General features: G+C 54.9%; 1 protein-coding gene across 1 annotated transcript; it reads right to left on the bottom strand.

Annotated features, from left to right (window-relative positions):
• Positions 1-10,589: 10,589 nt before the first annotated feature.
• AARS2 (alanyl-tRNA synthetase 2, mitochondrial) lies at positions 10,590-24,035 on the bottom strand. Its single transcript, XM_036248840.1, has 22 exons — positions 23,793-24,035; positions 22,774-22,965; positions 21,776-21,921; positions 21,407-21,574; positions 20,691-20,835; positions 18,867-19,012; positions 18,544-18,652; positions 18,149-18,187; positions 17,952-18,063; positions 16,127-16,260; positions 15,536-15,680; positions 15,154-15,326; positions 14,915-15,028; positions 14,677-14,817; positions 13,612-13,749; positions 13,423-13,532; positions 13,165-13,273; positions 12,770-12,892; positions 12,408-12,518; positions 11,754-11,837; positions 11,534-11,644; positions 10,590-11,112 (listed from the first exon to the last, which is right to left on the bottom strand). Exons 1-22 carry the CDS (start codon positions 24,033-24,035, stop codon positions 10,948-10,950), a joined length of 2,958 nt encoding a protein of 985 aa, XP_036104733.1. The 3' UTR covers positions 10,590-10,947.
• Between the last annotated feature and the right edge of the window lie 563 nt (positions 24,036-24,598).

Below are 24,598 nucleotides of genomic sequence, written 5' to 3' on the forward strand. Positions count from 1 at the left end.
AACTAAAGCACAGAGAGGTTAACTGACTTGCCCAATGCCACACAGCTTAAAAATAACAAGAATGGATGTAAACTCAGTCTATCAAGTTCATATTCTCATATGAGGGGGAGGGGTGGGGGTGTATATTGCCAAAAGACTGAGGTATAGTAAAGAACCATTTAGTTCAAAACAGCTCCCTGCAGTAAGTATTTTACAGAACAGCAACTTCCTGGCCCAGAGGATGAGCTGAGAATAGCAATGGCCAATCAAAATGTAATGCAAGCCACATACACGACTTTAAAATTTCTAGTAGCCACATTAAACAAGTAAAGAGAAACAAGTGAAATTCATTTTATGTTTAACCCAATATGTCTAAAATATTATCATTTAAATGTCAGCAATATACAAATTATTGAGTTTTTGTTTTGTTTTGTTTTTTCCCATACGAAGCCTTCAAAATCAGAGGTAACTGGTGCTGCTGTTTCGGACAGTGCAGCTGAGAGAGTAAGGAGAGGGGAAACTGGCCCCTCCCTGTCCAGGGTGCCAGCACCTTCTTTTCCCCCTCCCCCCTGAGGGTTCAGCTCTGGGCCCCTCCCTTCAATCTCCCTCTCCCAGTCTTCCAGTCCTCCAGCCTCCTAGCATTCCAGATGGCAGCAGGAAGTCGTGGGACGTGAAAAGGCAGCTAAATCTGGGGTTGAAGACAGAAGACAGAAGGTGCATCTGGGGCTGGAGATCACCACCCCCGTTTGTGCATCCCTACGCCCTGCCCTGGGGCCGGAGACTGAAGCGGGGCTGCCCCGCTCAGCAGCTCCTCCAGGCGGCTTCTCTGCGATGTGCTCCTTGACCTGGGGCCCTGTGTAGTGACCAGTGGGAAAGAACACTCTGAACCAGCAAAGGTGTCCTTGGCAGACGGTGGAGACCAGATGGTGCTCCCCAGCCCGGCAGGCGTCTCAAGGAGGAAGAGCCTGGCTCTGTGTGTGTATGTGAGTGAGGCAGAGAAAAAGAGAAGGAGAAGGAAGGCGGGTTGTAGGGAACATATCTCTGTATTTGTGACACCCTTATGCAAATCAAATGCAAATCTCGGATTGTGTCCAGAACTGTGGAAGAACCAGCTGGTGCTTTCTGACTAATGGCCCCTCAGAGGGTGTGGCCAGGAGGGATGCTGCTCACAGGCATCAGATGACTTTGCATTTCTTTCTGGCTTTGCCAGTGACTTGCTGTGTGACCCTTGGCCGGTTTATTTAACCTATCTGAGTTTCATTTTCCTTATCTGCAAAACGGGAGAACACCATTTTCCTATTCAGTGTTGTGGGGATCATTCTAATATATTTGAGAAGTGTTGATAAGACTTGGAAAGAGTGCTGGGGGGTGTGGGGGATGAAGGCACCGTGAAGGACAGGCCTCCTAGGTGCGGAGGACACCCTGACGCCTGCTTCGTGAGTGCTAACCACAGAGGGTCTCTTTGCGTGGGGCCTTCCCTATTTCCAGGGGACAGGTGAAGGGCAAGATGGCAATGGCTGTGTTCAGGGCTGGATGGAAGGTTGGCCAGAGAAGGGGATAGACAGCAGGCCAGCCGTGTTCCTGCTAGCTCCACATCTGGGCTCCCTCCAAAGTCCTGGCCCGAAACATCCCGTGTTCCCCTCAGTCCCAGTGCATCCCCAGACACCCCCTGAGCACGCCCAGGGAGCAGGGCACAGCCTGGCAGGGGAAGCCCCGGCATTACTCACAATGCCCATTACTCACAGTGCCATCAGGCCTCGCCATCCTGGGAGGCGGTGCCTTTCCTTCCTCCTGGGAGGCCATGTGTTGGACAACCCCACCTGGGCCCAGGTGGGCACCCTGGGGAGCTGGGTGGGCCCAGCCTCCCTGTCTCAGGAACTGGCATTTCTTACTGAGGTCTGGTCCTAGAACCCGGAGCCGCCTCTGGGAAAGGAAAGGGCAGCGCGTACCTCCGAGGGCTCCGTGGGCACGGTGGGTATAAAGGAGCCCCTGCTGTCCTGTGATATTCACAGAAACCTCCACACATGACCAGCTCTGATGTTGCTTGCAACGCAAATGTTGAACCATTGACCTCATAAATTCAGAGCAGATTATTTTCACTTAATAACGTCTTGATTTTTAACAAAAGATCTTACAAAAGTATTTTTTGGCAAGCAAATTACTACCCAACACAGAGGATTCTTCTAAGGAGAATTTTAGTTTCAGATGATTTTTAAAAAAATCTATGATTAGGCCAGCCATGTGGCTCCGTGGTTGAGCATCGACCAAGAGATTGTGGGTTCAATTCCTGGTCAGGGCACATGCCCAGGTTGTGGGCCTGATTCCCAGTGGGGGGCATGCAGGAGGCGGCCAATTGATGTTCTCTCTCATCCATGTTTCTATCTCTCTCCCCCTCTCCCTTCCTCTCTCTCTAAAAAAGTAATAAAGAAAAAAAATATTTTTAATCTATGATTAAAAATGAACAAAACATAAAACATAGTCTATTTAAAAGGGTATGAACAAACTCCTTGTCTCCCTGTTAGTAATGTTATACAGATGGTATAAGGTGTGGCCCCTCCCGGGCAGGTTGTGACCCTGACTCCTGCCCTCTCCTCCACCACAAGGCTGCCACACTCCTGGCCCCTCCCCTCCCCGCCCTTCTCAATATTTTTTCTCAAAGTCTCCAGCACAGGCTCCTTGCACTCTGCCCACTCCTGTGTTGTGGTTCCTCAGGATTCTGAGTGGTCGCCCTGCCTCACTCCTGTTGATGGATCGCAGCTGTCACTCCCCTCTGGGCCCAGGGCCTGACCCCCGCTTCCTCAAACTCAACTGCCCCGAAAGAGAAACCAGTGCCTCCTGCAAGCTGCCCCTCCTCCTGGCTCCTTACCTTGGCCAGGGGCGCCGCGGCCCATCCAGATGCCTGAACCAGAAGCTGGGAGTCACCCATCTCCTTCCGGTCCCTGACATCTGGTTACTGTCGGAGCCCCTGGGTTCTGTCTCCCACCCCAGCACCCACGGTCTCCCCTCCTGCTGCTGCCTTAGCCCAGGACCTCACTGTCTGCCTGGATCATAGCTCCAGCTGCCCGGCACCTGGGCCTGTCGTCCAGTGTGGTCCTCTCACATCTAGCCGTCCCACAGCGGCATGGCAGGCCTCCACGCCAGCCCTTGGGGGCTCACCACTGCTCACTGGGTACCGCTCAGCTTCCTCCGGACTCCGCGACAGGACGCTCTCTTTGCACCTGGATGGAACACTTCAGGCCCGTTCGTGCTGCCCGGCCTTTGCTCATGCTGTTCCCTCTGCTTGGAGTGCCTTCCCCAGCCTCGGCTCAGGAAGCAGAGGTGCTCTTCAGTCTGCGCTCAAGCTCCACTTCAGCCTTTCTTGGCCCCCATCCTCCAAACAGTTCCTCCCTCTATCAGACCCCCACTACCTGTGTCACTTCAGTGATCTGATCTGAACCCCACAACCACACTAGGCTGTGAGCTCCTCAGGGTGCAGGGACTGTGTGCTACTCTCTTTGATCTCTGGTCCCTAGCCAGTGTCATGTCTGCATTAGGCGAGGTAGCTGTTGTTTGGGGGTACCCCACCCCTTCTGATAATAGATTCTGGCCAATAGGAGTAACCTATATCGGTCAGAGCGATTGGTTCAGGGTGGCTGCCTGCTGCAAGCCAATCAGAGTCCCCCTGGGGGCTTGTCCAAGTGGAGGTAGACAGGGACATGTGTCCTCGAAGGACACAGATCCCCTACTGCAGGCAGCTGTTTCCCTTCCCGAGGAAAAGACCTGTCCGCCGCAGGGGGTGGGCGAGGCCGGGTGGGGACCAGCAGGGGTGAGAGGTGAGCAGAGGACCTTCAGTCCCCAGTCCCAGTCCCCCAGGCCCCAGAACTGCCTGATTCCTCAACGGTTCCTTCAATTCTGAGACCTAACTTGGTGTCTTCTAACAATCCCTTTGGCTGAAGCTAAGAATTGGGTTTCTGCCCCTTTCTGAACACAGAGTCCTGGTCCTAACCATTCTGATAGGCGCACCATTTGGTGAATTAACTTATGGAAAAGGTCCAAAATCAGCAGTTTAAATACTTCAGTGGGATTCCCGAAAAGGGCCAATGGCTCCCAGTATTATACCCAGAGCCTGACAACCAACTCCTGTGGCCTCTTCCCGTGACAATCCGGAGCCTCCAGTCTTACCTCCCGTCTCTCCAGCCACTGGACACTGTCAGCACTGCCCTGTGCGTGGCACTGAACTGTTGCCAGCCCCTTTCAGACTTTTCTCTCATCTGAGTGTTACACACACTGTACCGTGGAGGCAGGGCAGGCTGCGTAGCCCCATTTTGCTGATGAAGAAACTGAGGACCAGACTAGGAAATGACCGGCCCTGGAACATCTAGGAGGGCTGGGCCTGGGCACTGCTCTTTCACAGTCACTCGCCATGTCCCCTTCTCACACTTCCCTACTCTCCACTCAGAGAGGACCGTCAGGGAGGGCCCCCCAGGCTGGGAGAGCAACCAGGCCTCGGTGCCTCAGGGCGGAATTTCAGGCCCCTATTATAGGCTTTCATCCCTGTTACATTAAAATGCACTTTCCCCCTCAATGAAACGATATGTTAATGTAACATACTTGTGTACATGTTCATATGTTAACCTTGAACTGCTTTTTAAAAATGTATCTCATCATTTTAGGTCAAACATAGTAAATTATGAAATATATACTGCCACTAATGTTAGTCTCTGACATTCCAGAGAGAAGGTTGGGGCCACCAGGACTGAGTGACTCTTGTGTCACCACCTGGTGTCCTCATATAAGGGCACACCCTGCTCTCGGATGGAGAAAGTGGGGACATACCCAGTGACCCTGCCCTTGGATGGGGAAGAGGGAACATGACCACTGACCTTTCATCTCCCTAAGCCTGTCTCATGGGCCTGCTGGGCTTCACATGTTGTGCCTCTGACATCAATCCAGCCCAGCCCAGGACCACAGTCCCTGGGGGAAGGCCAATCCTCCCCAGCCCCAGGTCCCCGCCCTGTGTCCTCCACCAGGGGTCCAGGGTCCTCAAACCACATTCAGGTCATGACTAAAAGGGTTAGGTGCTAAGGTCTGCTTTCTATATCCCCAAGCGCAGGTAATAAGTGATGAGGCACCCCAGTTTGGCCAGGGATGTCCTTATTTCTTTTTTAAATCCTCATCTGAGGATACTTTTTACCCCTATTTTTATCTTCAGATAGAGAGAGAGAGAGAGAGAGAGAGAGAGAGAGAGAAATTGCTCGTCTCCCACGTGACCCTGACCAGGGCCAGGGACCAAACCGCCACTGAGGTACACGCCCTTGACCAGAATCGAACCCAGGACTCTTTGGTCCACAGGCTGATGCTCTACCACTGAGCCAAATTGGCCAGGGCCTTATTATTATTTTCTTAAATCCTCGCCTGAGGACATGCTTAGAAAGAGGAAGGGAGAGGAGAGAGGGGGAGAGAGAGAGAGAGGCATCGATGTGATAGAGAAACATTGACCAGCTTGCCTTCCCTATGTGCCCCAACTGGGGATCGAACCAGCAACCTTTCAGTGCACAGGATGTCACTCAACCAACTGAGCCACTGCAGCAGGGCAGGGTTGTCCTTATTTTTGATGGCTGTGTCTGGTGGACAGGTGTTCTGGGAACCATGTCTTTGCCTATATAGAGCTGCTATTCATTGACTTGTAGGCTCCCAGTAGCAAGTGCACAGCTGGAGGCAGTCTCGCAGCTGGCTAGGGACTCAGGAATTACACTGCCTAAGGTCAAGCCTCCACGCTGCCCGCCAGCATCTAAGTCATTTCACCCCACTAAGCCTCCATTTCTTTCTCTATAAATGGGGATGGTAATTAACAGTACCTACTTCATAGGATTATCCAGAGGATTAAGGAGCTAATGGGTGTGAGGCATTTCATATAGTGCTGGGCTCAGAGCCAGCACTCGAGATAAGCATTAGATATAATGATGAAGATGTTAGATGCCTTACCCAAGTTTATTAAATCTTCAAATGTATTGTTGAGGATTATTATGGTTGTTATAACATCATTATCCTCATTTCACAAACGAGGATACCCTTAGAAAGGTTACGCAACTTGCTAAACTTCACACAGCTAGTAAGGGGAGAAGCTAAGGTTTGAGTTGACGTCTGTCTGAAGCTCTCTCTGACTTCCATGAACAAAAGCATAACAACTAATATGTTGGGGTGGTTTCCTAAATGCCCCAGACTGGTTGTTCACAGCGCTCTTCCAGCAGACCTCCCACTTCCTCCAGCTCGTGAGCTCGCGTGTTGTCACCAGCATGGAGTGTGGGGGTCCCCTTTTGGGACTGACCCGCACAGCCCAGGCTCCCTCACCCCCTAAATCACAGCCAGAAACAGGGTCTTTCCACAGAACCGAATCGTTTGGCGCCTGGATCTTTCGGCTTAAGGCCCCATGGAGACCCACCAGAATCCTGCAGAACTGTGCTCTCCTGTCCCCACAGCTCACGCCACCCTTGACTTTCTTCACAGACCTAGGATTCAAAGCTTGACTCTAGCACATTCCCTTTCTCAGAGGAGGTCTCAGACCTTGTCCAGCCTTCTGAAGTCCCCAGTTAAATCCAATCATCTTGGGCAGAGGCTCCTCCCACCTCCCACAGGGGAAAGCTGAAGATGCTGGAGGGGGCCATCCCCCCTTCCGGCTCATCCCATCCCTGGTCCTCAGCTGTCCTCATCTCCCTTCCTCTGAACTGAGAAGCTGAGGCCTCTGGCCCTCTTTAGGCTCATGAGCACCTCTGTGACCCGGACACAGCCCCCATTGGCCTCCAGTGCTCCACCCACTACTCTGGTGCTTCTTGCGCCATCAAACCCAGCCTCTGCTCCACCCGGGCATCTGTCCTCAGGGCCTGGGGCTTCTGTCCGCATTTCCCTGGTCTTTTTCCTGCCCACCATGTCAGACCCTACCTCAGGTCAGGTCACTCCCAATTCCCATTTGGGAATTCTCAATTCGTGGCATCTCAGAAGGGGGGCAAAAAACTTCCTCTGACAGGCCCAGGCCCAGCTTGCTTGGTGTCTAGCCAGCGAAACAGCGCACTTTGTCACACCCCTGGGCCGGGCCCTTCCCGCACGTCTGCCCCCTGAGGTCTGTTGTCTTAAAAAGGTCTCCAGCCGCTCGACTCCCCGCCCCTCTTCCCTACCAGTCAGCTCAGACGCCCAGCGGGACGCTCAGCATCAAAGGTCAGCGATCCCTCCCCCAACCGCCGAGGGCGAGGAGGCCCACGTTTCTCCAAGGCAACGCAGGGAAACCAGCCTCGCTGTGGGAGGGAGAGGGGCGCGGAAGCTTCTGGACCTGCAGGAGGGAGGGCAGCCCGCCCGAGCTGGGGTGGGGGACAGCCTTTCTGAGGAGACGGGCCCTATGACGGCACTCCTCCACGTCCCCCCATGCCCTGCTTTCCCCTTCTCCTTCTCACGGCACCCCCGCCCCTTACTCGAACACCCCAAGCCTCTGGGCCAGTTTGCTGACAGTGACTGGCGGGGAGGAGCACGGATTCCACCTCAAATGGGTGGGGGTGGGAGGCCTCTTGAAGTTACAGATCGGCCCTTCCCCGCCACGCGAAGTGTGGGAGCCAAGGCTGGGGCCTCCTGCGGGCTTTGGGCCGGGGTGGGTTGAGGGCGCCCCGCGGGCGGGAATGGGGGAAGGTTGAGTTCAGCCCGACGAGGGAGACCCGGGGTTGTGTTCTCTCTTCCGGAGGTATCCTCACCGATTCCCTGTCTCCAGGCGCTCGCCTGTCCGCAGGCTTCGCGCGGCGGTGCCGGTCGCTAGGGACGCCCCGCGTCTCCAGGGGGCGGGGCCAGGCCGCGGCGCTCCGGTGCGTGTCGCCGCGAGCATGCTAGTCTCCGCCGGCTGCGGTCCTTCCATGGTTGCCTTTACGCACCCAGGCACGGAGTGGACGCCAGGAAGTTCCTGGCTAATGCTCTGTGTGAGGCCGACGAAACTGTGGTCGTGGGCATGCTTCGTGCTTTGGGAGGACATGTTTGGGAACGGGTGGGCTTTTGTGGGGAAAGGTGAGAAGTGGGGACCCGCGGGCAGGGCTCCTGGACTGGGGTGCTGTTCCTTCTTGGTACCTTAGGTGTGGAAGTGGGGGTGGGGGTGGCGGGTGTTAGGACCGTCCAGGAGAAGCATCAGTAGTCAATCTCTTCCGGAAGATGAGGAGCGTGGAAGGACACCTGCGGGTGTTGCTGGAACTCCCTGGGGCATGCCCTGCAGGAGAGCTGCGGGCCGCAGCAAGGCTGATGCCTGGCACCAGGCAGGAAAGTTCCAGCCTCCGCAGCTCTCCTTCAGCCTGATGCCAACCCCACCCCAGCCCTGGGTGACAGCATGTGTTGTCCCGGAGGGGCGCAGATTACCCATTTCAGGGGACTGGCTAGGAAGAAATTGTTCTTCAGGAGGGGAGAGGCAAGCAGGGTGATGGGAAGTTTCACAGGCAGGTGGAGCTCAGCTTTAATTTCAGCTCTGCTGATGATGTCTTTTTGATGTGTGGCTGGGAACCCGATCATGCAGAGTGTGGACTTTCAACGGTCTCTGCATGGGTAGTTGGTACCCTTAACCCCTGTGTTGTTCAAGAATCAACTGTACTAGTTGGATAGCCTGGATAACATCTTAGAAACTCGGTTAACTCATCAATAAAGTGGGGTACCACACCTCACGTTGGCATGCACGTGTGGAAAGCTGGGCCATCATGAGCACCACTACTACTACAGTTGCCAAGATTGAGGTAAAACTTTGCAACTCTAGAGCTGAACAAGTGGTTGGGGCCAGGCACCGATTCAGGTCCCTTTCAAGACCTCATCAGTGATTTACCAACAGATCACTGGTGTCTCAAAAGAATGAGAAATCATGCAGGAAAAGATGCTAGGAGGGCCTGCTCCGCTCTAATAATTTTAAACAGCCCCAGAACTTGGTAGCCAGGGAGCCTTGACTTGAAGATGGGTCTCCTGAGGTCCTTTCCTTCTTATAAATAACAGAGATTTGGAACAGAGGTGGAGCTCCAGCATCGACTTGGTTCTGCAAGCTTCATTCTGGTAGGGAAGGAGGGCTGCCCTCTATCCATCCCTCAGCTTCCTCTTGCTCTGAGCTGCCAATTTTAGCCCCAGGTATGGGGTAGGATTGTTTAAAGAGCCGTGTTGCCCTGGTTCCTACTCTTGGACCCCATCACCTGCCACTCACCCAGCTCACTGTGCCTGCCCCCCCCGCCCCCCGCCCCGCCCCAGGGCCTCTGCACTGGCTGTTCCCTCAGCCTGGACGGCTCTTCCCTCGGATGCCACCTCTCAGTGAGGAAATACCACCCCACTCTTCTGATCCCGTCTGCTTTCTTCAGACCTCATCACGGCTGGCACCCTCTCCTTTCTCTTTATTGCCTGTTTCCCACTAGAAGTGAGCTCCACAAGGACAGGAAGTTTTGTCTGTTTGGTTCTCACCATTCTCAGCAACTGACCAGTACCTGTTACTCATTTCATCAAGTCACCAGGGCCTTCAATAAGACAAGTTACTGTTAAAGAACTAAGTGACTCCAGAGAGGATCTGACCTGCTATTGTGACTTTCACAGGACAGTTCAGGATCTTGGTGGCCAGGGAGGCCTTTCTGGGTGCCCAGGACAGGCTGGCACAGAGAGCCTGCCTGAGCACTGTGGCGATGTGGACGGTTCGGATGTGGATGCTGGGTGGCCTTTCAGCCCAGTGTGATGAGTCAAACTGGGGTACCCATACCAGGCTGCTGGGAGGGGAAAGTCTGCCTTTTTTTTTGGTACGTGCCCCTAGCGGGATCCGAACCTGGGACTCTCTGGTCCATAGGCCAGTGCTTCAACCGCTGAGCCAAACTGGCCAGGGCAAGTCTGCTCTTTTTTAAGCAAAAGAACCTTTTGGAACTTCTTCTCTGGGAAATACTTTTTTTTTTGGTTAATCCTCACCTGAGGATATTTTTTTCTACTGATTTTTAGAGAGAATGGGAGGGGCTGGGGTGGCATAGAGAAACATTGATGTGAGAGACACATCAATTTTTTTTTTGCTACATGTGCCCCAACCAGGGCCAGGGATAGAAACTGCAAAGTATGTGCCCTTGACTGGGAATCAAACCCATGACCCTTCGGTGCATGGGCCAACACTCTAACCACTGAGCCACACTGACCAAGGCTGGGAAATACTTAAAAAAAATTTTTTTTTCTTTACTGATTTGAGAGAGAGGAATGGAGAGAGAGAAACATCGATGAGAGAGAACAGTGACTGGCTGGTTCTTGCATGGCTCCCACTGGGGATTTGTCCCACCACCTGGGCATGTGCCCTGACTGGGAATCGAACCAGCGACCGCTTGGTGCATGGGTCAATGCTCAAACACTGAGTCACACCAGCTGGGCAGGAAAATACTTTTTATTTTTAATCCTTACCTGAGGATATTTTTTTATTTATCTTCAGATAGAGTGGGAGGGTGGAAGGGAGAGAGAGGGAGGGAAAGAGAGGGAGAGAGAGAGATATCAACATGAGAGGGACACACTGACTGGTTGCCTCCCACACGACCCTGACCAGGGCCGGGGATGAACCACAACTGAGCTACGTGACCTTGACTGGAATCAAACCTGTGAGTCACTGGTCCGTGGGTCGATGCTCTAACCACTGAGCCAAACCGGCCAGGGTGGGAAATCCTTTTAAATGAGCAATCATAGCCAGGACGGCCCATGTTTTCACATTCACCTAGCACGGGGTGTCTCTGGGCCCGCTTCTGTCTTTGCTGGCCCACATCTCCAGTGTCCATGTGGGACTCAGCCCAGGGTGGCCCTCTTCAGCTCAGCTGCTTGGCCTCCAGCCTCTAGTCCTCCGCCTCAGCGTCCAGGGAGGTTCTGTTGGTTCCTTCAGGGCTCTTTCAGGAAGTTTTATCTATTTGGTTCTCGCCACATTCAACAACTGGCCAGTAACTGTTACTGGCCCGTCTGCTGTCTCCTTAGTCTGTGTGAGTCCCTGGGTCAGAGCTGGTTAAGGGCATAGGCTCGGGCTGTCCTGAGGGCATCTTCCAGGTCAGCAGTGCTTCCGGTGCCCTGGGCCACCATTCGGGAGCCCCAGGCCTTGCCGCCCATGTGGCTGCACACGGCCAGCGCCCAGGCCTCTGCAGTGAAAGCTGGTGTGGCACTCTGGGGACAGAAACAGAAGAGGCAGCAATGCAGAGTAGCCCTCCCTGCCACCATCCACTCAATGTACCCTTGATAGTGGAGTCGCGGTGACTAGCACCCCCTCCCCGGCCAGGCACATGGGGGGAATGGGATGAAGACAGGTGAGGGTTGGGATGAGAATGTGTGTGGAGGTTGCCGAACGTCTGCGCCTTGTTTGCAAGGGATGTGCAGCCTGGAGGGCGATGGTGGTAATTAGGGAATCTCATGGCCCCTGTCTGATGGAGATGTGTGTTAGGGAACAAGATGGCCTATGTCCTGGGGTGTCCTCATAGATCAGCTCTACCCAGCCTTGGCTCCCTTGTCTGGGAGAATAAAAGAAGTGGAATCAGGGGGCTGGACTAGGAGATGGGCAGGGTGGGGGCTGGCCTCCCGCTTCCCTCACCTGGGCCACCTGACAGGCACACAGCACATGCCCCGGGGGCTGGGGGCTGAGTAGCAGCACGGATGTGCTGGGCACCTGCTCACACAGCTGTCGGACCACCTTCACCAGCACCTGGACAGAGAGGGAAGGTGGTGACCCTGCAGTCCCCAGCCTCCCAGCTGTCTCTGTTAGCGCTTTCCCCTCCCCAGACCCTGGGGCCACCCCTAACCCCAATACTCGCCGAGAGGGACTCAGTGGAAACGGTGTCCACAATCAGGGGCCCCTCTGAGTGCCGCTGCAGCAGTTCCTGGGTTTTCTGTGCCACCTGTGCAGCGGGGAGGACAGTACCGGTCAGGCCAGAAGGCAACTGGCCCCCACTTCTGAACAGAACCCCAGTCCAGAAATGTCCTCCCATCCCCCCTCTCCTCTCCAGCAAAGGTCTTCAGCTTTGAGCAGAGGGGCCAGGGTTCTGCCCGGAATGGCCTCCTTCTTTTGGGCTCCGCCTGTGTCCTTCCTGTCCTCCCTCCCCTCCTCCCTTTCCTCTTAGCTCCAGGCCCCAACAACTAGGTCATCGAAGGTGAAAGGACTAAGGCTGGAGTCCAGATGGACGAGAGGGGCAGGAGGAAGGGGAATGCAGTCAAGGAGTAATTAGGGCTGAATAGAGTAATCAGTTCGCTTCCTGGAGGGAGAGCTTGAACCAGGCTTGGGAGCTGGGGAGACATAGTTTGGCAGAGAGAAGTGGGGGTCTGGTGATGGTGCCCAGCTGGCATGGGAGGGAACTGATCCCACCCCCACACCAGGCCCGAGGCTTCACTGTGTTAGTACTAGAGTCTCTCTGACCCTTGCTGGATGTGCCTGCTATCTGCCCCGTGGGTACAGCCGAAGGCCATCCTACCTGCCTTGTTTCCAGCTTCCGGATGGCAGTGTTGGCACGCCGCTGCAGCACCTTCAGTGTGGCCTGCAGCTCCCGCCGCTGCCACTGGGGCATCACAGCAGTGTCCACCGCCTATGGCCAGGAGCAGTCCATCATCCTCACCTCTCCCTGAGCCACGGCCTGAGGCAGGGACCAGCAGGGCCAGGGAAGAGACTGCACCCACCACATCCCACCCTGCAGACAAATGTCAAACATCTAGGCCAGCTGGAGTCCAACAGGAGTGCTGGGGAGGGACTGGCAGGGCACAGGGAGGCATGAGGAAGGGCATAGGACCAGGATTCGGGCGCGTGCATGCGTGCCGCTGTGGTGAGCATCACCCTCACATCAGTGAGTCGTCCTATGTCCTTGGACAGCCGCTGAGCCTCCACCACATCCCGGCTGCCCTGACTCAGCCGCTTTGTGGCCGCTTCCACCTCCTGGGCTAGGCTCTGGCCCACTTCTCGGGCCTGCAGGGAGGGAGGGAACAGGATAGTCAGGACGGCTCGGCTTACTTTCTAGGCTCTCAGCCTATCCCTGCTCAAGGCCAAATTAGAAATATTTAACAATCAGGACCAATCAAGGCACCAAATAATCACGCAGATGCGGCTGCATCAGTGCACACGCAGGAACTAGTTCTGCTGCTGGCCTCTCCCAGCCTGAGCGGATCAGCTGTGTGTGCCCCGCCCCCACCCACACTCAGCAGCCTCCCGGGCCGGCCCTGCTGGCTGGCGTGCCCGACCTGCTGGGCCTGCTCCCCAGTGACGGCCAGCAGGCGTGTGGTCCCCTTGGTGAGCTGGCGCTCCCCAATGATGACCAGGTCCCCGACAGCCCCTGTGCGCAGCAAGTGCCTGTGGGCAGAGGGAGGGAGGAAAGAGTCAGGGAGGGTTAGGGAAGAGGAAAGAGCAGCCCGAGCTCCGAACCAGGGCTGGTGGCTCCAAAGACCGGGGAAGGGTGAGGATCCAGCCCCAGCCAGGGCAGGCAGAAGGGGGTGACTCACGTCCCACAGCACAGCTCCACAGAAGTCTGCAGTGCAGCCTGAGAGGCTGGGTCCAGCGCATGGGCCACAGGGACCCCCACTGACACCACCCGCACCGGGTCTGGGTACACCTGTGGGTGAGAGGAGACAGGTCTGTTACCTGGCCTGTGGGGGAAGTTGATCTCCACCAAGTGGGCTCCCTCAACTCACCTCATCCAGAGAGCGCAGGCCAGGGACATGGGCAGTGTGTGCCAGGGCTACCTCCTCCATGTACACGGCCTCATCCTGCCTCACGGCCTCCTGCACAGTGATCTCCACTGCCCGGAGTTGCTCTGAGGTTAGTGGGGCCTGGTGGGGTGGGAGGGCAATGGACAGACCGACAGGCAGTCAGCCCCATGACTGCAAATGATGCATTAAGAAGCAGTCAGTTTACTGAACCACCCCAGGTTCTAGAACAGTGGCTAGCACATAACAGGTGGTCAATAAACATGTGCAGAGCAAATAATTATTTTCCTTAGAAAGCTACCTGGAAGTTAGACCTATTGGAAGCTGCAGGCCTTTCACTAGGCATTAAACGTTGATGGAGAGTCCTGACCAGTGGCTCAGTTGGTAGGAGTATTGTCTCATACCCCAAAAAGTCAGTAGGTTTGATTCCCGGGCAGGACATATACCTAGGTTGCAGGTTCTATCCCCAGTCAGGGTGCACACAGGAGGCAACTGATTGATGTTTCTCTCGTACATCAGTGTTTCTATCTCTCTCTCTCTCTCTCTTCCCCTTCCTTTCTCTAAAATCAATAAACATGTTCCAGTGAGGATTAAAACAGAAAATGGAGACTCTGTACTCAGAGAGCTTATGACAAGGGGCAGCCCAATGGCAGAGAAGTACAGGATGGGGGAAATGCAGGAGGAGTAGTCTGCTGGAATGGGATTTAGTCGGTAAGTGCTTGCTGGGGGGCGTATTGAGCCAGATATGCAAGGAGAGGTGGGAAACAGGGTGGCAGAGAAGGGAGCGAGCAGCTCCGTTTGTGCAAGAATGGCTTGGTGACAGCGGGAACAAGGAAGATGGAGGGCTGGAGGTGAACGGAGAGCTCTACGCGCTGTCTAGCTGATCCCTTGCTGTGCAGGAGCAGCCTGGTGGGAAGACACCCACCCACGTTCCCATGGTGACTGAATGACAGGGAGACCAGGCCCTCGATTAGCGACACTCCTCCTGCCACCACTTTCTCACTTTGAGCCTGTCGCTCACTTGAAGCCCGTCTTTCTGGCCCTGCTCACCTGGGTGGCCACATCAAAGCGCAGCCGCTCGGGATTGAGATGGGAGCCTCGCTGTTCTGTGCCAGGGCCCAGGGTCTGCCACAGTGCCCAGTTTAGCAGGTGGGTGGCCGTGTGCTTCTCCATGCAGCCCAGACGCCAGGCCTGAAACACTTTTGTCACCCAGAGTCCTGGTGAGAGTGGGGGGTGGAGGGAGTAAAGGGGCTACAGGATATTAAGAACAGCAGGGTGGGGTCCTCACCTTATCCACATGCAGCTGGACCTGGTCCCCCACCTTCAGGTACTCAGTGGCCACAGCCTCGTGCAGGATAAAGCCTCCGCAGACCTGGGCCCGGGCCACTGGGAATAGCACATCCTGGGGAAGGTCAGGGAACAAGGTGCTGGAGTGACTGCCTATAGCCTTTCCCTCCCCTTGGCTCCCTTTCTGGTCCGGGTCTGCCTCCTGTAGAATTTAGTCCGTGTGTATGGGTGGGGGCTCACCTGTTGCCCCACCCGTACCAGGTAGCCTCGGTCTGAGGCCTGACCCCCCTGTTCAGCGTAGAAGTTGGTTCTGTCTAAGAGAAGGCCACAGCGCTGGCCTTCCCCGACAGAGGCCACGGCTGTTCCATCCTCTGTATACAGCTGGAGCACCTGGGCCTCACAGGTGCCAAATTCTGCCAGGACAAAAAATGGTTATCGGTGCTAGGCTGGGTTTGAGAGGTACAGGTGGGTCTGTGCCTTACTTGAAGCAAACAGGCACCAGTTCTGAGCCACAGCGACCCCTGGTGGCTCCCCTGGGGAATACATACAGCTACCATCTGCCCATCCCTCCCAATCACCATCAGGCAAGCATGTGGCCACTGGCCAGAGTCCAGGCTCTCACCATAACCCCCACTGGGTTGAAGGCAGTAGTTGTACTTGGGGCTGTCATCGGTTGGGGGCACCCCTTGGCGTTGCAGCTCCCCCAGCGCATGGACGTCAAGCCTCAGTCCCTTCTCCTCCACTGGCTCAGCCTGCTGGGCCTGGCGCTACAGGATGTATGTGTGCACAGAAGGTACACATGGAGAGCGCTATGGGACTTGAGCCTCGAAACAGCTGTCCCTACCACACTGTTCTGTGGACCCTAAAATGCCCTCTGGAACAAGTGCTCAGGAGCTAGAGACCCTGGGTTGGCTGGTGAATCACCCATTGTGCGGGTGTGAGGATCAGGTCTCCCTCCCCCAAGTCCATCCCTGGGGGCGTCTCCTAGCATGCTGCGCTGGTCTCTCCCCTTCTGCTTCCGTTTAGCCATGTGCTAGTGTTCCCCTCAGCGGGCTGCGTGTGGGTGTGGGTGTGGGTGGGACTAGAGGGGAAGGACAGACCCTAGCTCAGCCTTCTGTTTCCTTCAATAGCTGCAACTCTACCCCCAGGAACTCAGGGAGGGGGACTGGGCTGACTCCCAACAGAACCCTGGTGGGGGGGCCCCAGCCTGTACCTGGGCCTCCTCCTGGGCCAGCCGCGCCAGCCCAGCAGGGTCCATCTTCACTCCTTTCTCCTCCAGTATCAGCTCTACCAGGTCCAGAGGGAACCCCAGGTCCCCAGACATTGACAAGGACCAGGCCACTTCAGCTTTTTGGAAAGAAGACAAGGTGTTTTGAGTGGGGGGAGGAGAAGTGAGGGAGAAGGGCCAGGGCTTTTCTAACACCAGGTGCCAAGAACAAGTGCCCTCTCCCCACACGGGGTTGGCTCAGGACAGAAGTCACCTTCAGGCTTCGTGCTCCAAGGCCAGAGCTGGGGGTAGCCCAGGGTACTCCCTTGGCAACCGTCATTTCAGAGGAGGGAAGCTCATTCTAGGCATGAAGGCAGCCTTAGGAAGCAGAGACTAAGGCAGGGCCAACTGGGCAGTGAGGAAGAGGGGAGACAGGAAGAAGCAGGCGGTGTTCACACCACAGAGGAGTCTGGGAGTTAGAAGGAGCACAGGGAGGGGGCACAGGAGGAGGCAGGTGGTGTTCACACCATAGAGGAGTCCGGGCGTTAGAAAGAGCACAGGGAGAGGGCACAGGAGGAGGCAGGTGGTGTTCACACCACAGAGGAGTCTGTGCGTTAGAAAGAGCACAGGGAGGGGGCACAGGAGGAGGCAGGTGGTGTTCACACCATAGAGGAGTCCGGGCGTTAGAAAGAGCACAGGGAGAGGGCACAGGAGGAAGCAGGCGGTGTTCACACCACAGAGGAGTCTGGGCGTTAGAAAGAGCACAGGACAGGGCACAGGAGGAAGCAGGCGGTGTTCACACCACAGAGGAGTCTGGGCGTTAGAAAGAGCACAGGACAGGGCACAGTAGGAAGCAGGCGGTGTTCACACCACAGAGGAGTCTGGGCGTTAGAAAGAGCACAGGACAGGGCACAGGAGGAAGCAGGCGGTGTTCACACCACAGAGGAGTCTGGGCGTTAGAAAGAGCACAGGACAGGGCACAGGAGGAAGCAGGCGGTGTTCACACCACAGAGGAATCTGGGCGTTAGAAAGAGCACAGGACAGGGCACAGGAGGAAGCAGGCGGTGTTCACACCACAGAGGAGTCTGGGCGTTAGAAAGAGCACAGGGAGAGGGCACAGGAGGAAGCAGGCGGTGTTCACACCACAGAGGAGTCTGGGCGTTAGAAAGAGCACAGGACAGGGCACAGGAGGAAGCAGGCGGTGTTCACACCACAGAGGAGTCTGGGCGTTAGAAAGAGCACAGGGAGAGGGCACAGGAGGAGGCAGGTGGTGTTCACACCACAGAGGAGTCTGGGCGTTAGAAAGAGCACAGGGAGAGGACACAGGCGGAGGCAGGCGGTGTTCACACCACAGAGGAGTCTGGGCGTTAGAAAGAGCACAGGGAGAGGACACAGGAGGAGGCAGGTGGTGTTCACACCACAGAGGAGTCTGGGCATTAGAGCACAGGGAGAGGACACAGGAGGAGGCAGGCGGTGTTCACACCACAGAGTCTGGGCGTTAGAAAGAGCACAGGGAGAGGGCACAGGAGGAAGCAGGTGGTGTTCACACCACAGAGGAGTCTGGGCGTTAGAAAGAGCACAGGGAGAGGGCACAGGAGGAGGCAGGCAGTGTTCACACCACAGAGGAGTCTGGGCGTTAGAAAGAGCACAGGGAGAGGGCACAGGAGGAAGCAGGCGGTGTTCACACCACAGAGGAGTCTGGGCGTTAGAAAGAGCACAGGGAGAGGGCACAGGAGGCGGCGTGGTGGGTGTGAGGCCCAGGCCTGGCCCAGAGCTCCCTCTCAGCGTTCCCTGAGTGAAGGCCTCACGCCTTGGCGAGGCCCCTACTCACCAGGGAACACATCAGAAGGTCCCAGGCGCTGGACGGTCCGGTCGATGATCCGTCGACCCCGCTGCAGGGAGGCCATGAAGGCTGCCTCGTCCTCCGACACCAGGTTGGCTATCTGAACCGGGGGTGGACAGGACTGGAGGGAGAGCCTCTCTCCACCACTCTCATCAGCCCATCCCACCCCTATCTGAAACCAGTACCTGGGCTGAGTTCTTCTGCAGTTCTGGATACGTGTTTCCCTGGAGGAGACAGTGAGGGCTGAGGAGGTGTGACAGGCAACCAGTCTGCTCTCTACCTCCGCACCCTGGGCCTCCCTGAGCACACCTGTCCTGGGCTCAGATGGGCTGATGGATGGGGGAGGGACCCAAATGGGGAATCAGTTTCCCTGTGGGGTGGGGACACAGGCAGAGGGGTGTCCCAAGGTGAAAGGTTCAGCAGCTTGGGCAAGGAGGCCTCCTGAAGGCTCCTTGCTTTTGTAAGCAATTCCAGCTCTCTCAGCCTGCTGATAGGACACAGGGGTGGGCATTCGGGTGGAAAGCCCAGGCTCTCCGAGTGCCCAGGGAGGCCTGGAGGGATAAGGAAGCTCTGTCTTTACCAGTGTCTCCACCACCACAGGTACCAGGCTGGCGAGGAAGCCAGGTGGTGCCCGCAACACTTCTGTAGCAAACCGCACGGCTCGACGAAGGATCTGACGAAGAACCAGCCTGGAGGGGTTCAGAGCCAGATATGAACCCCCAGCAGCCCCTAGTCAGCAGTACGGGTATTGGGGAGGGCAAGGCCCAGTGTGTGTTCCCACCCCAAAGCCCTTTACCTTCCCAAGCTCCTCCTGCCATCTCAACCCGACCCACCTCTCATCTGTTCTCTCCCCCCCTGCAGGCCCCAGCTGCCCCTGCCCCCCTGAAGTCCTTCCAGACTCACGGGGCGCCTGACATTCCAGGTAAGATGCCGTCGGCAATGCAGACACTGAGTGTGCGAATGTGATCCGCCACCACGCGGTACGCCATATCTGTGCGGCCCTCGTCTGCTGCCCCTACGCGGCCCAAATAAGGGGGTGCCCTGCAACCCTGGAAAGCAGAATACATGGCTGCCGGCCCTGCCTGATCTGGCCCAGTGGTTTGCTCTTCATTACCCCAAACGTCAACTACATCTGGAAGGGCCTGGCTGGAGACACTTCAAAGATGAATGGGAGTCAGTCAATGCCCCCCAGGGGCCTACAGGCACAGTAACAATCACAGGTGTGATCATTTACTGAATCTCTACTATCAGAACTGTGTGGGTGTTCGGACAGCATGGTGTCTAATCCCCAAACATCCAGTTCTGGGAGGTATTACTATCCCCACTCTAAGAGGAAACGGGCTCAGAGGATCTAAGTGCCACGAGACCACCCAACTCCTCAGGAGCAGATCTGAGATTTGAACCAGGCCTGACCAACTCCAGATGCTCCCCACATCCCACACCTGCCTCTACAGGCTTTATGGGGGTGAGGGACGGTGTAAGCTGTGTGTACCTGTGCTCGAGCAGAGTGCTGGACTCACGCAGCTCCAGCCCTGTCTCTTCTCCAAGCTGTTCCTCTCAATACACAGTCTTGCCGTTCACCACACTGCTCAAGTCAAACGCCTGGGAGCCAGACTTTTCTTTCCCCTCCCCATCCAGGCCATCAGTGGGGCCTCTGCTTCTACCTCCATGAAATCTCCCAAATCAATCTACTTTTCTTCACTTCCACTACCAACCTAAGCCATGAACTATGTCTCTTCCCTGGACTATGAAATAGCCTCCCAACTGGTTTCTCAGCTTCTCCTCTTGTCTCCCTCCAGCCCATCGTCCACACAACAAGAGTGGTCTTTTAAAAGTGTTCGTCAGGCCCTGGCTGGTGTGGCTCAGTGGCTGGAGTGCTGGCCCATGCTCCGAGGATCACGGGTTCCATTCCCAGTCAGGGGCACGTACCTGGGTTACAGGTTTGATCCCTGGTCCAGTCAGGGCACATGTGGGAGGCAACTGATTGTTGTGTCTCTCTCACATTGATCTTTCTCTATTTTTCTCTCTCTCCCTCACCCTCCCTCCCTTCCACTTTCTCTAAAAATCAATGGAAAAAATATCCTCAGGTGAGGATTAACAACAACAACAACAAAAATGAAAGTGTATCAGATCACGCTCTTCCCCACTTAGAGATCTGCTCACCACACTTAGAATAAAAGCCCTACTTGGGACTTCTAGGTCCCACGAGACTGGACTCTAGCTTTCCTCTCTGGGGTAGACTGTTTGCAGAAACGGCCACAATCCTCCCTTTTTCTGTGTGCACGCCACTTTGCAATGTGACTTTACAGATGCTTTCCATCAAGAGGAGCATCTATTTCTCCATCTCCTGAATGTGGGCTGGCCTGTGACTTGCTTTGGTCAACAGGACGTGGTGGGAATGACACTGTTCTGAGCCTAGGCCTCAAGGGGCCTGTGTGCTTCTGCTCTCCTTCTCGGAACCTTGCTGAGCTGTGACGTGAGCAAGTCCAAGTTAACCTGCTGGAGGAAGACAGACACAGGGCCTGGTCACCCCCACTGCCCTAAAGTGACAGCCACAACTCCCAGAAGTACAGCTGCGACCACTCTCCTGACTGCTACCTTTTTCACTTCTGGCTGGGGTCTCTCCTCTTGCTCAGCACCCCATTACCTGTTGTATTGCATGAAGACCAGATTCTGAAAGCATTGAGCAGGCCAGAGAGGCTTCTGGAAGGGAAGAGGCAGGCTCACCTGGTGTATAGCTTTGAGCAGCGGGGAAAAGAGGTCAGTGTCGTAGGTGGAGCGTCTGCCTTGCAGCACAGCTACCAGCCTTTCCAGGCCCATTCCCGTGTCCACGTGCTTCTGGGGCAGGGGCTGCAGACTTCCATCTGCCTCCCTGGCCAGGGAAGGTATGTAAGGTGAGGCCCCACATAAAATGACAGGTGTGAGGCAGATGCTCAAGTAGAGGGATGAAGGGGGTCTAAGGGGGCTGACAGAGGGAGGAACCAGAGACAGTATAATCCCCCACCCCTCTCTCAAACACAGACAATGATGGCCTTGGGTCCTCTCCTTTCTCATAAAGGGTCATCTCCACCCCCACCCCCACACCCCTCCCTTGGGTCCTTGCCTGGACCCAGACATCCCCTTTCTGGGACAGAATTCTTTGCTCTTAGAAAGAGGCATGTCAAGGCTGGAAGATAATCTTAGAGATCAAGTTCAACTCCACCATTTGATAAGAGAGCAGAGGCCAGAGGGCAGCAGTGACTAGTTTAAACTGCTATGTGCAAAGACTAGGATTAATTCAGTTACTATCTGAAAAGTGTTTAGAAATGTGTCTGGCACACAGTAAGTGCCATTTAAGTGTGTGTATGTGTGTGTGTGGTTATAAGAAATGGATCAAAGTCTCCTGACTGCTACCTTTTTTACTTCTAGCCAGGGATTTTTCTCCTGCTTCAGCACCCCATTACCTGTTTAGTTGCATGAAGACCAGATTCCAAAGCTCCACCAGCTGGGGGGCTCCTACCCCACCAGCCAAGTCATAGTGGATCTCAGTACAGGGCCCACAAGGGCCAGTATCCCCCATCTCCCAGAAGTTCTCTTGTAGTCCAAAGGAAAGCACACGGCTGGCAGGTACCCTGGAAAGCAAGCCAGGTGGGTAGTGGGGAGACAGACAAACCCAGAAACCAGACCCTCTCTGCCATGAGAGCCTCTCCGTCAAGCTCAGCAAAAGAAGGAACAGGACTGACCCGTCTCCTGGGAATGTTGAAGCTCTAGAGACTGGTGCTAATAGTCTCTATTTCCCAGTCCTCCTGCCCTCATAGGGAGGGTGAACTTACCCTAAGCTGAGCCAGATGTCCCTGCTCTCCAGGTCTGGGTCCAGCCCTGTCTTGGGGTCACCACCAAAGTAGGAGACCCATAGCCTGTCCTCGGGGATCCCATAGACCTGAGTCAGCAGTTCCCAGGCCATGCTGCAAGCCTCCTCCTGCAGCGGAACCAATGAGGTGAAAAGAGGAAGATGGGCGAGAAGAAAGTCCCACTGAAGCACCAATCAAGCCACATGAGTTCAGCCCTCAGCTTCAGACAAAACCATTTCCACTGTCCACCTTACTTCTAAAAAAATAAGAAATTAGAAATGTGTCTCGCACACAGTGCCATTTAAGCGTGTGTGTGTGTTTTTTCTACTGTTTTTTTTTTTTCCTCCCCAGAAAGCTTCCTCCCTCTTCTACTTTCTAAAAATTTTTTAATTTTTTTTTTAATCCTCACCTGGGGATATTTTTCTATTTATCTTCAGATAGAGTGGGAGGGAGAGAAAAGAAGAGAGAGAAAGAGAAACATCGACGTGAGAGGGACTCATTGATTGGTTGCCTCCTGCATGACCCAGACTAGGGCTGGGGACAAACCGCAACTGAGGTATGTGCCCTTGACCAGAATCGAACCTGAGACTCATTGGTCCTTGGGCAGACGCTCTACCGCTGAGCCAAACCGGCCAGGGCATCCTCCTACTTCTAAATCCTTTCTTTCTCACCTTCTCCAAGAAGTCCTCTAACCCCTCTAGGGGATGATTTTTAACTCATGCATTTTAGTATTATTGTCTATTTAGTCATACAACAATTACTGACCAGCTGTTAGGCAGGAGGCACAGTCCTGGCCATCAAGGAGCTTACAATCCAATTAAGGCAATGAGACACATTTCTATTATACATGTTTATCTTGCACTTTGACTCTGTGTCTGGTATGAGGCTCTGCCACTCTAGGAGTGGAGAGGACTAACCTTTACCCCCTTCTTGGTTGACCACTGACCCTTTCCTAACTCCAGGACTTCCTGGAGACTCACCTTAAAATATTCACCCCCAAATGCCCAATTGCCAAGCATCTCAAAGAAGGTATGATGGGAAAGGTCTCGGCCCACATCCTCCAGGTCGTTGTGGCGTCCTCCAGCCCTCACACATTTCTGGCTGTTGGCCACACGTCGGAAGCCTGCCATCTCACTTCGTGGATCCACAGTGCCCAGGAAGATTGGCTTGAACTGGAACATATTAAGGGGAGGATATTCCAGTCCCTCATTAGGAGAGAAATGTGGGGAGTGAGGACAGAGATGGCTGTTCAGACTGAAGGCTGACTGTGCCCGAGAGTGCAGTGCGGTCTTGGCTAGGGGGGCAACCTGGGACCCTAGGGAGACCCATCTCTTGTGTGTACGGGGGCAGACAAGGGGTAAATAAATCATGAAATAGATATCCTCTACTAGTAAAATAGGCAAGATAAAAAGAGGAGGAATGTGTTGGTGGCTGGAAATGGAGCACTGAGTGGCAGCATCCTCCAACTCAGCTTCTTCAACCACACCCAATAACTTCAGGGTACAAAACTGAGACTACAGGGTACTGGCCATGTGAAACAATGCCAGCATTCGATAGGGACCTTGCACAGTCTTTAAGGTTAATCAGTTACCCCTCTACCCCCTCTCCTACCCATTTACAGATGAGCATAACCAAGTCTAGGGAGGGTAGGTAGTGCTCGAAGCCAAAGGCTTAGAGAACATAATCTAGCATATAGCATGTGCTCAACAACACATTCATGTAGTGAATGTCACCTTTATTCAAAGAATAAATAAATGAAGCCAGACTTCCTCCATCATTTTACTCCCATGGGACTCCACAGCCACCGTTTCTGGGCCTAAAACTCAAGCCCAAACTTGGAGTTCCCAGGACGAGTCTTCCCCAAGCTCTAACTCACGCCCCAATCACTTAGCCCAACTATTGCCCTCTTTCCCTAGAAGCTATGAGCCCCGCCCCTTGCTTCTTTTGCCCAATCGTGTGGCGCCTTCCTTTCACGAAAACTCACAAACCCCGCCCCCACCTGGTTCATGCCGGCATTGACGAACAGTAGACTGCGGTCGCCGCGGGGCCGCACGGAAGCGGACGGCACGAGGCGGTGGCCATGGCGGTCCCGAAAAAAGCTCAGGAAGGCGTCACGTACGGCTGTCGCCTTGGTTGGAGGGGGCTCGGATGACAGCGGCCGACAGCTGGGGCCCCGCCACGAGGGCGACCTTCGAATGGCCCGCCGCAGTCCTCCGACTGCAGCTGCCACCGACGCCGCCATCTTAACTCAGGGCGGAGACTTCACGGGGTCAAAGGGCACGGCGGGGATAGAAGGTGACGTGGGAACAAAGCTGGGCGTTTCCTACAGTGACTCCTGGTGGTGGGAGGGCTCCAGGCAGCCTCTGCCGCCATTGTGGAAAAGATTGTGAAGGGGGCGGGCGCTCGCGGGAGGGGCCTAGCAAAGGGCACGGCACCTTGTAGCCTAATTCATTCGGCAATAAACAGATATTCACTGAGAGCCTACAGTGTGCCAGGAATTGTTTTAGGCGCTTAAGGTATATTAGTAACAAAATTAACAAAAATCTCTGCCCTCCAGACATCTATATTGTAGCAGTAATTGTTAATTTTATTAATTTGTCAAGGTTACATTCAAAGGGAGTTGCAGTGAACAGTCGTGGATTGAACTTCGTGTGTGTGTGTGTGTGTGTGTGTGTGTATTTCCAGGCTGAGGAAAGAATGCAAGAGTGCCATTGAATACCAGCATTCATTCAAGAGGCATTCAATAAATTTACCGAGAACCTCTTAGGTGTCAGCCACTGTTCTAGGCACTTGCTAGTTCCCCGT

Source organism: Molossus molossus, unplaced genomic scaffold, assembly GCF_014108415.1.
Source record: "Molossus molossus isolate mMolMol1 unplaced genomic scaffold, mMolMol1.p scaffold_m16_p_8, whole genome shotgun sequence".
Classification (NCBI taxonomy): domain Eukaryota; kingdom Metazoa; phylum Chordata; class Mammalia; order Chiroptera; family Molossidae; genus Molossus; species Molossus molossus.

Excerpts from the sequence above, each read along its gene's own strand:
- AARS2 (XM_036248840.1), bottom strand. The coding sequence starts at position 24,035 with ATGGCGGCGTCGGTGGCAGCTGCAGTCGGAGGACTGCGGCGGGCCATT. Across the intron at positions 14,818-14,914 it reads TCCAGCTGCATGTGGATAAG|GCCTGGCGTCTGGGCTGCAT; the intron begins GTGAGGACCCCA and ends AAAGTGTTTCAG. Across the intron at positions 11,645-11,753 it reads TTTCCACTGAGTCCCTCTCG|GTGCTGGTGAAGGTGGTCCG; the intron begins GCGAGTATTGGG and ends CTCTCTGTCCAG.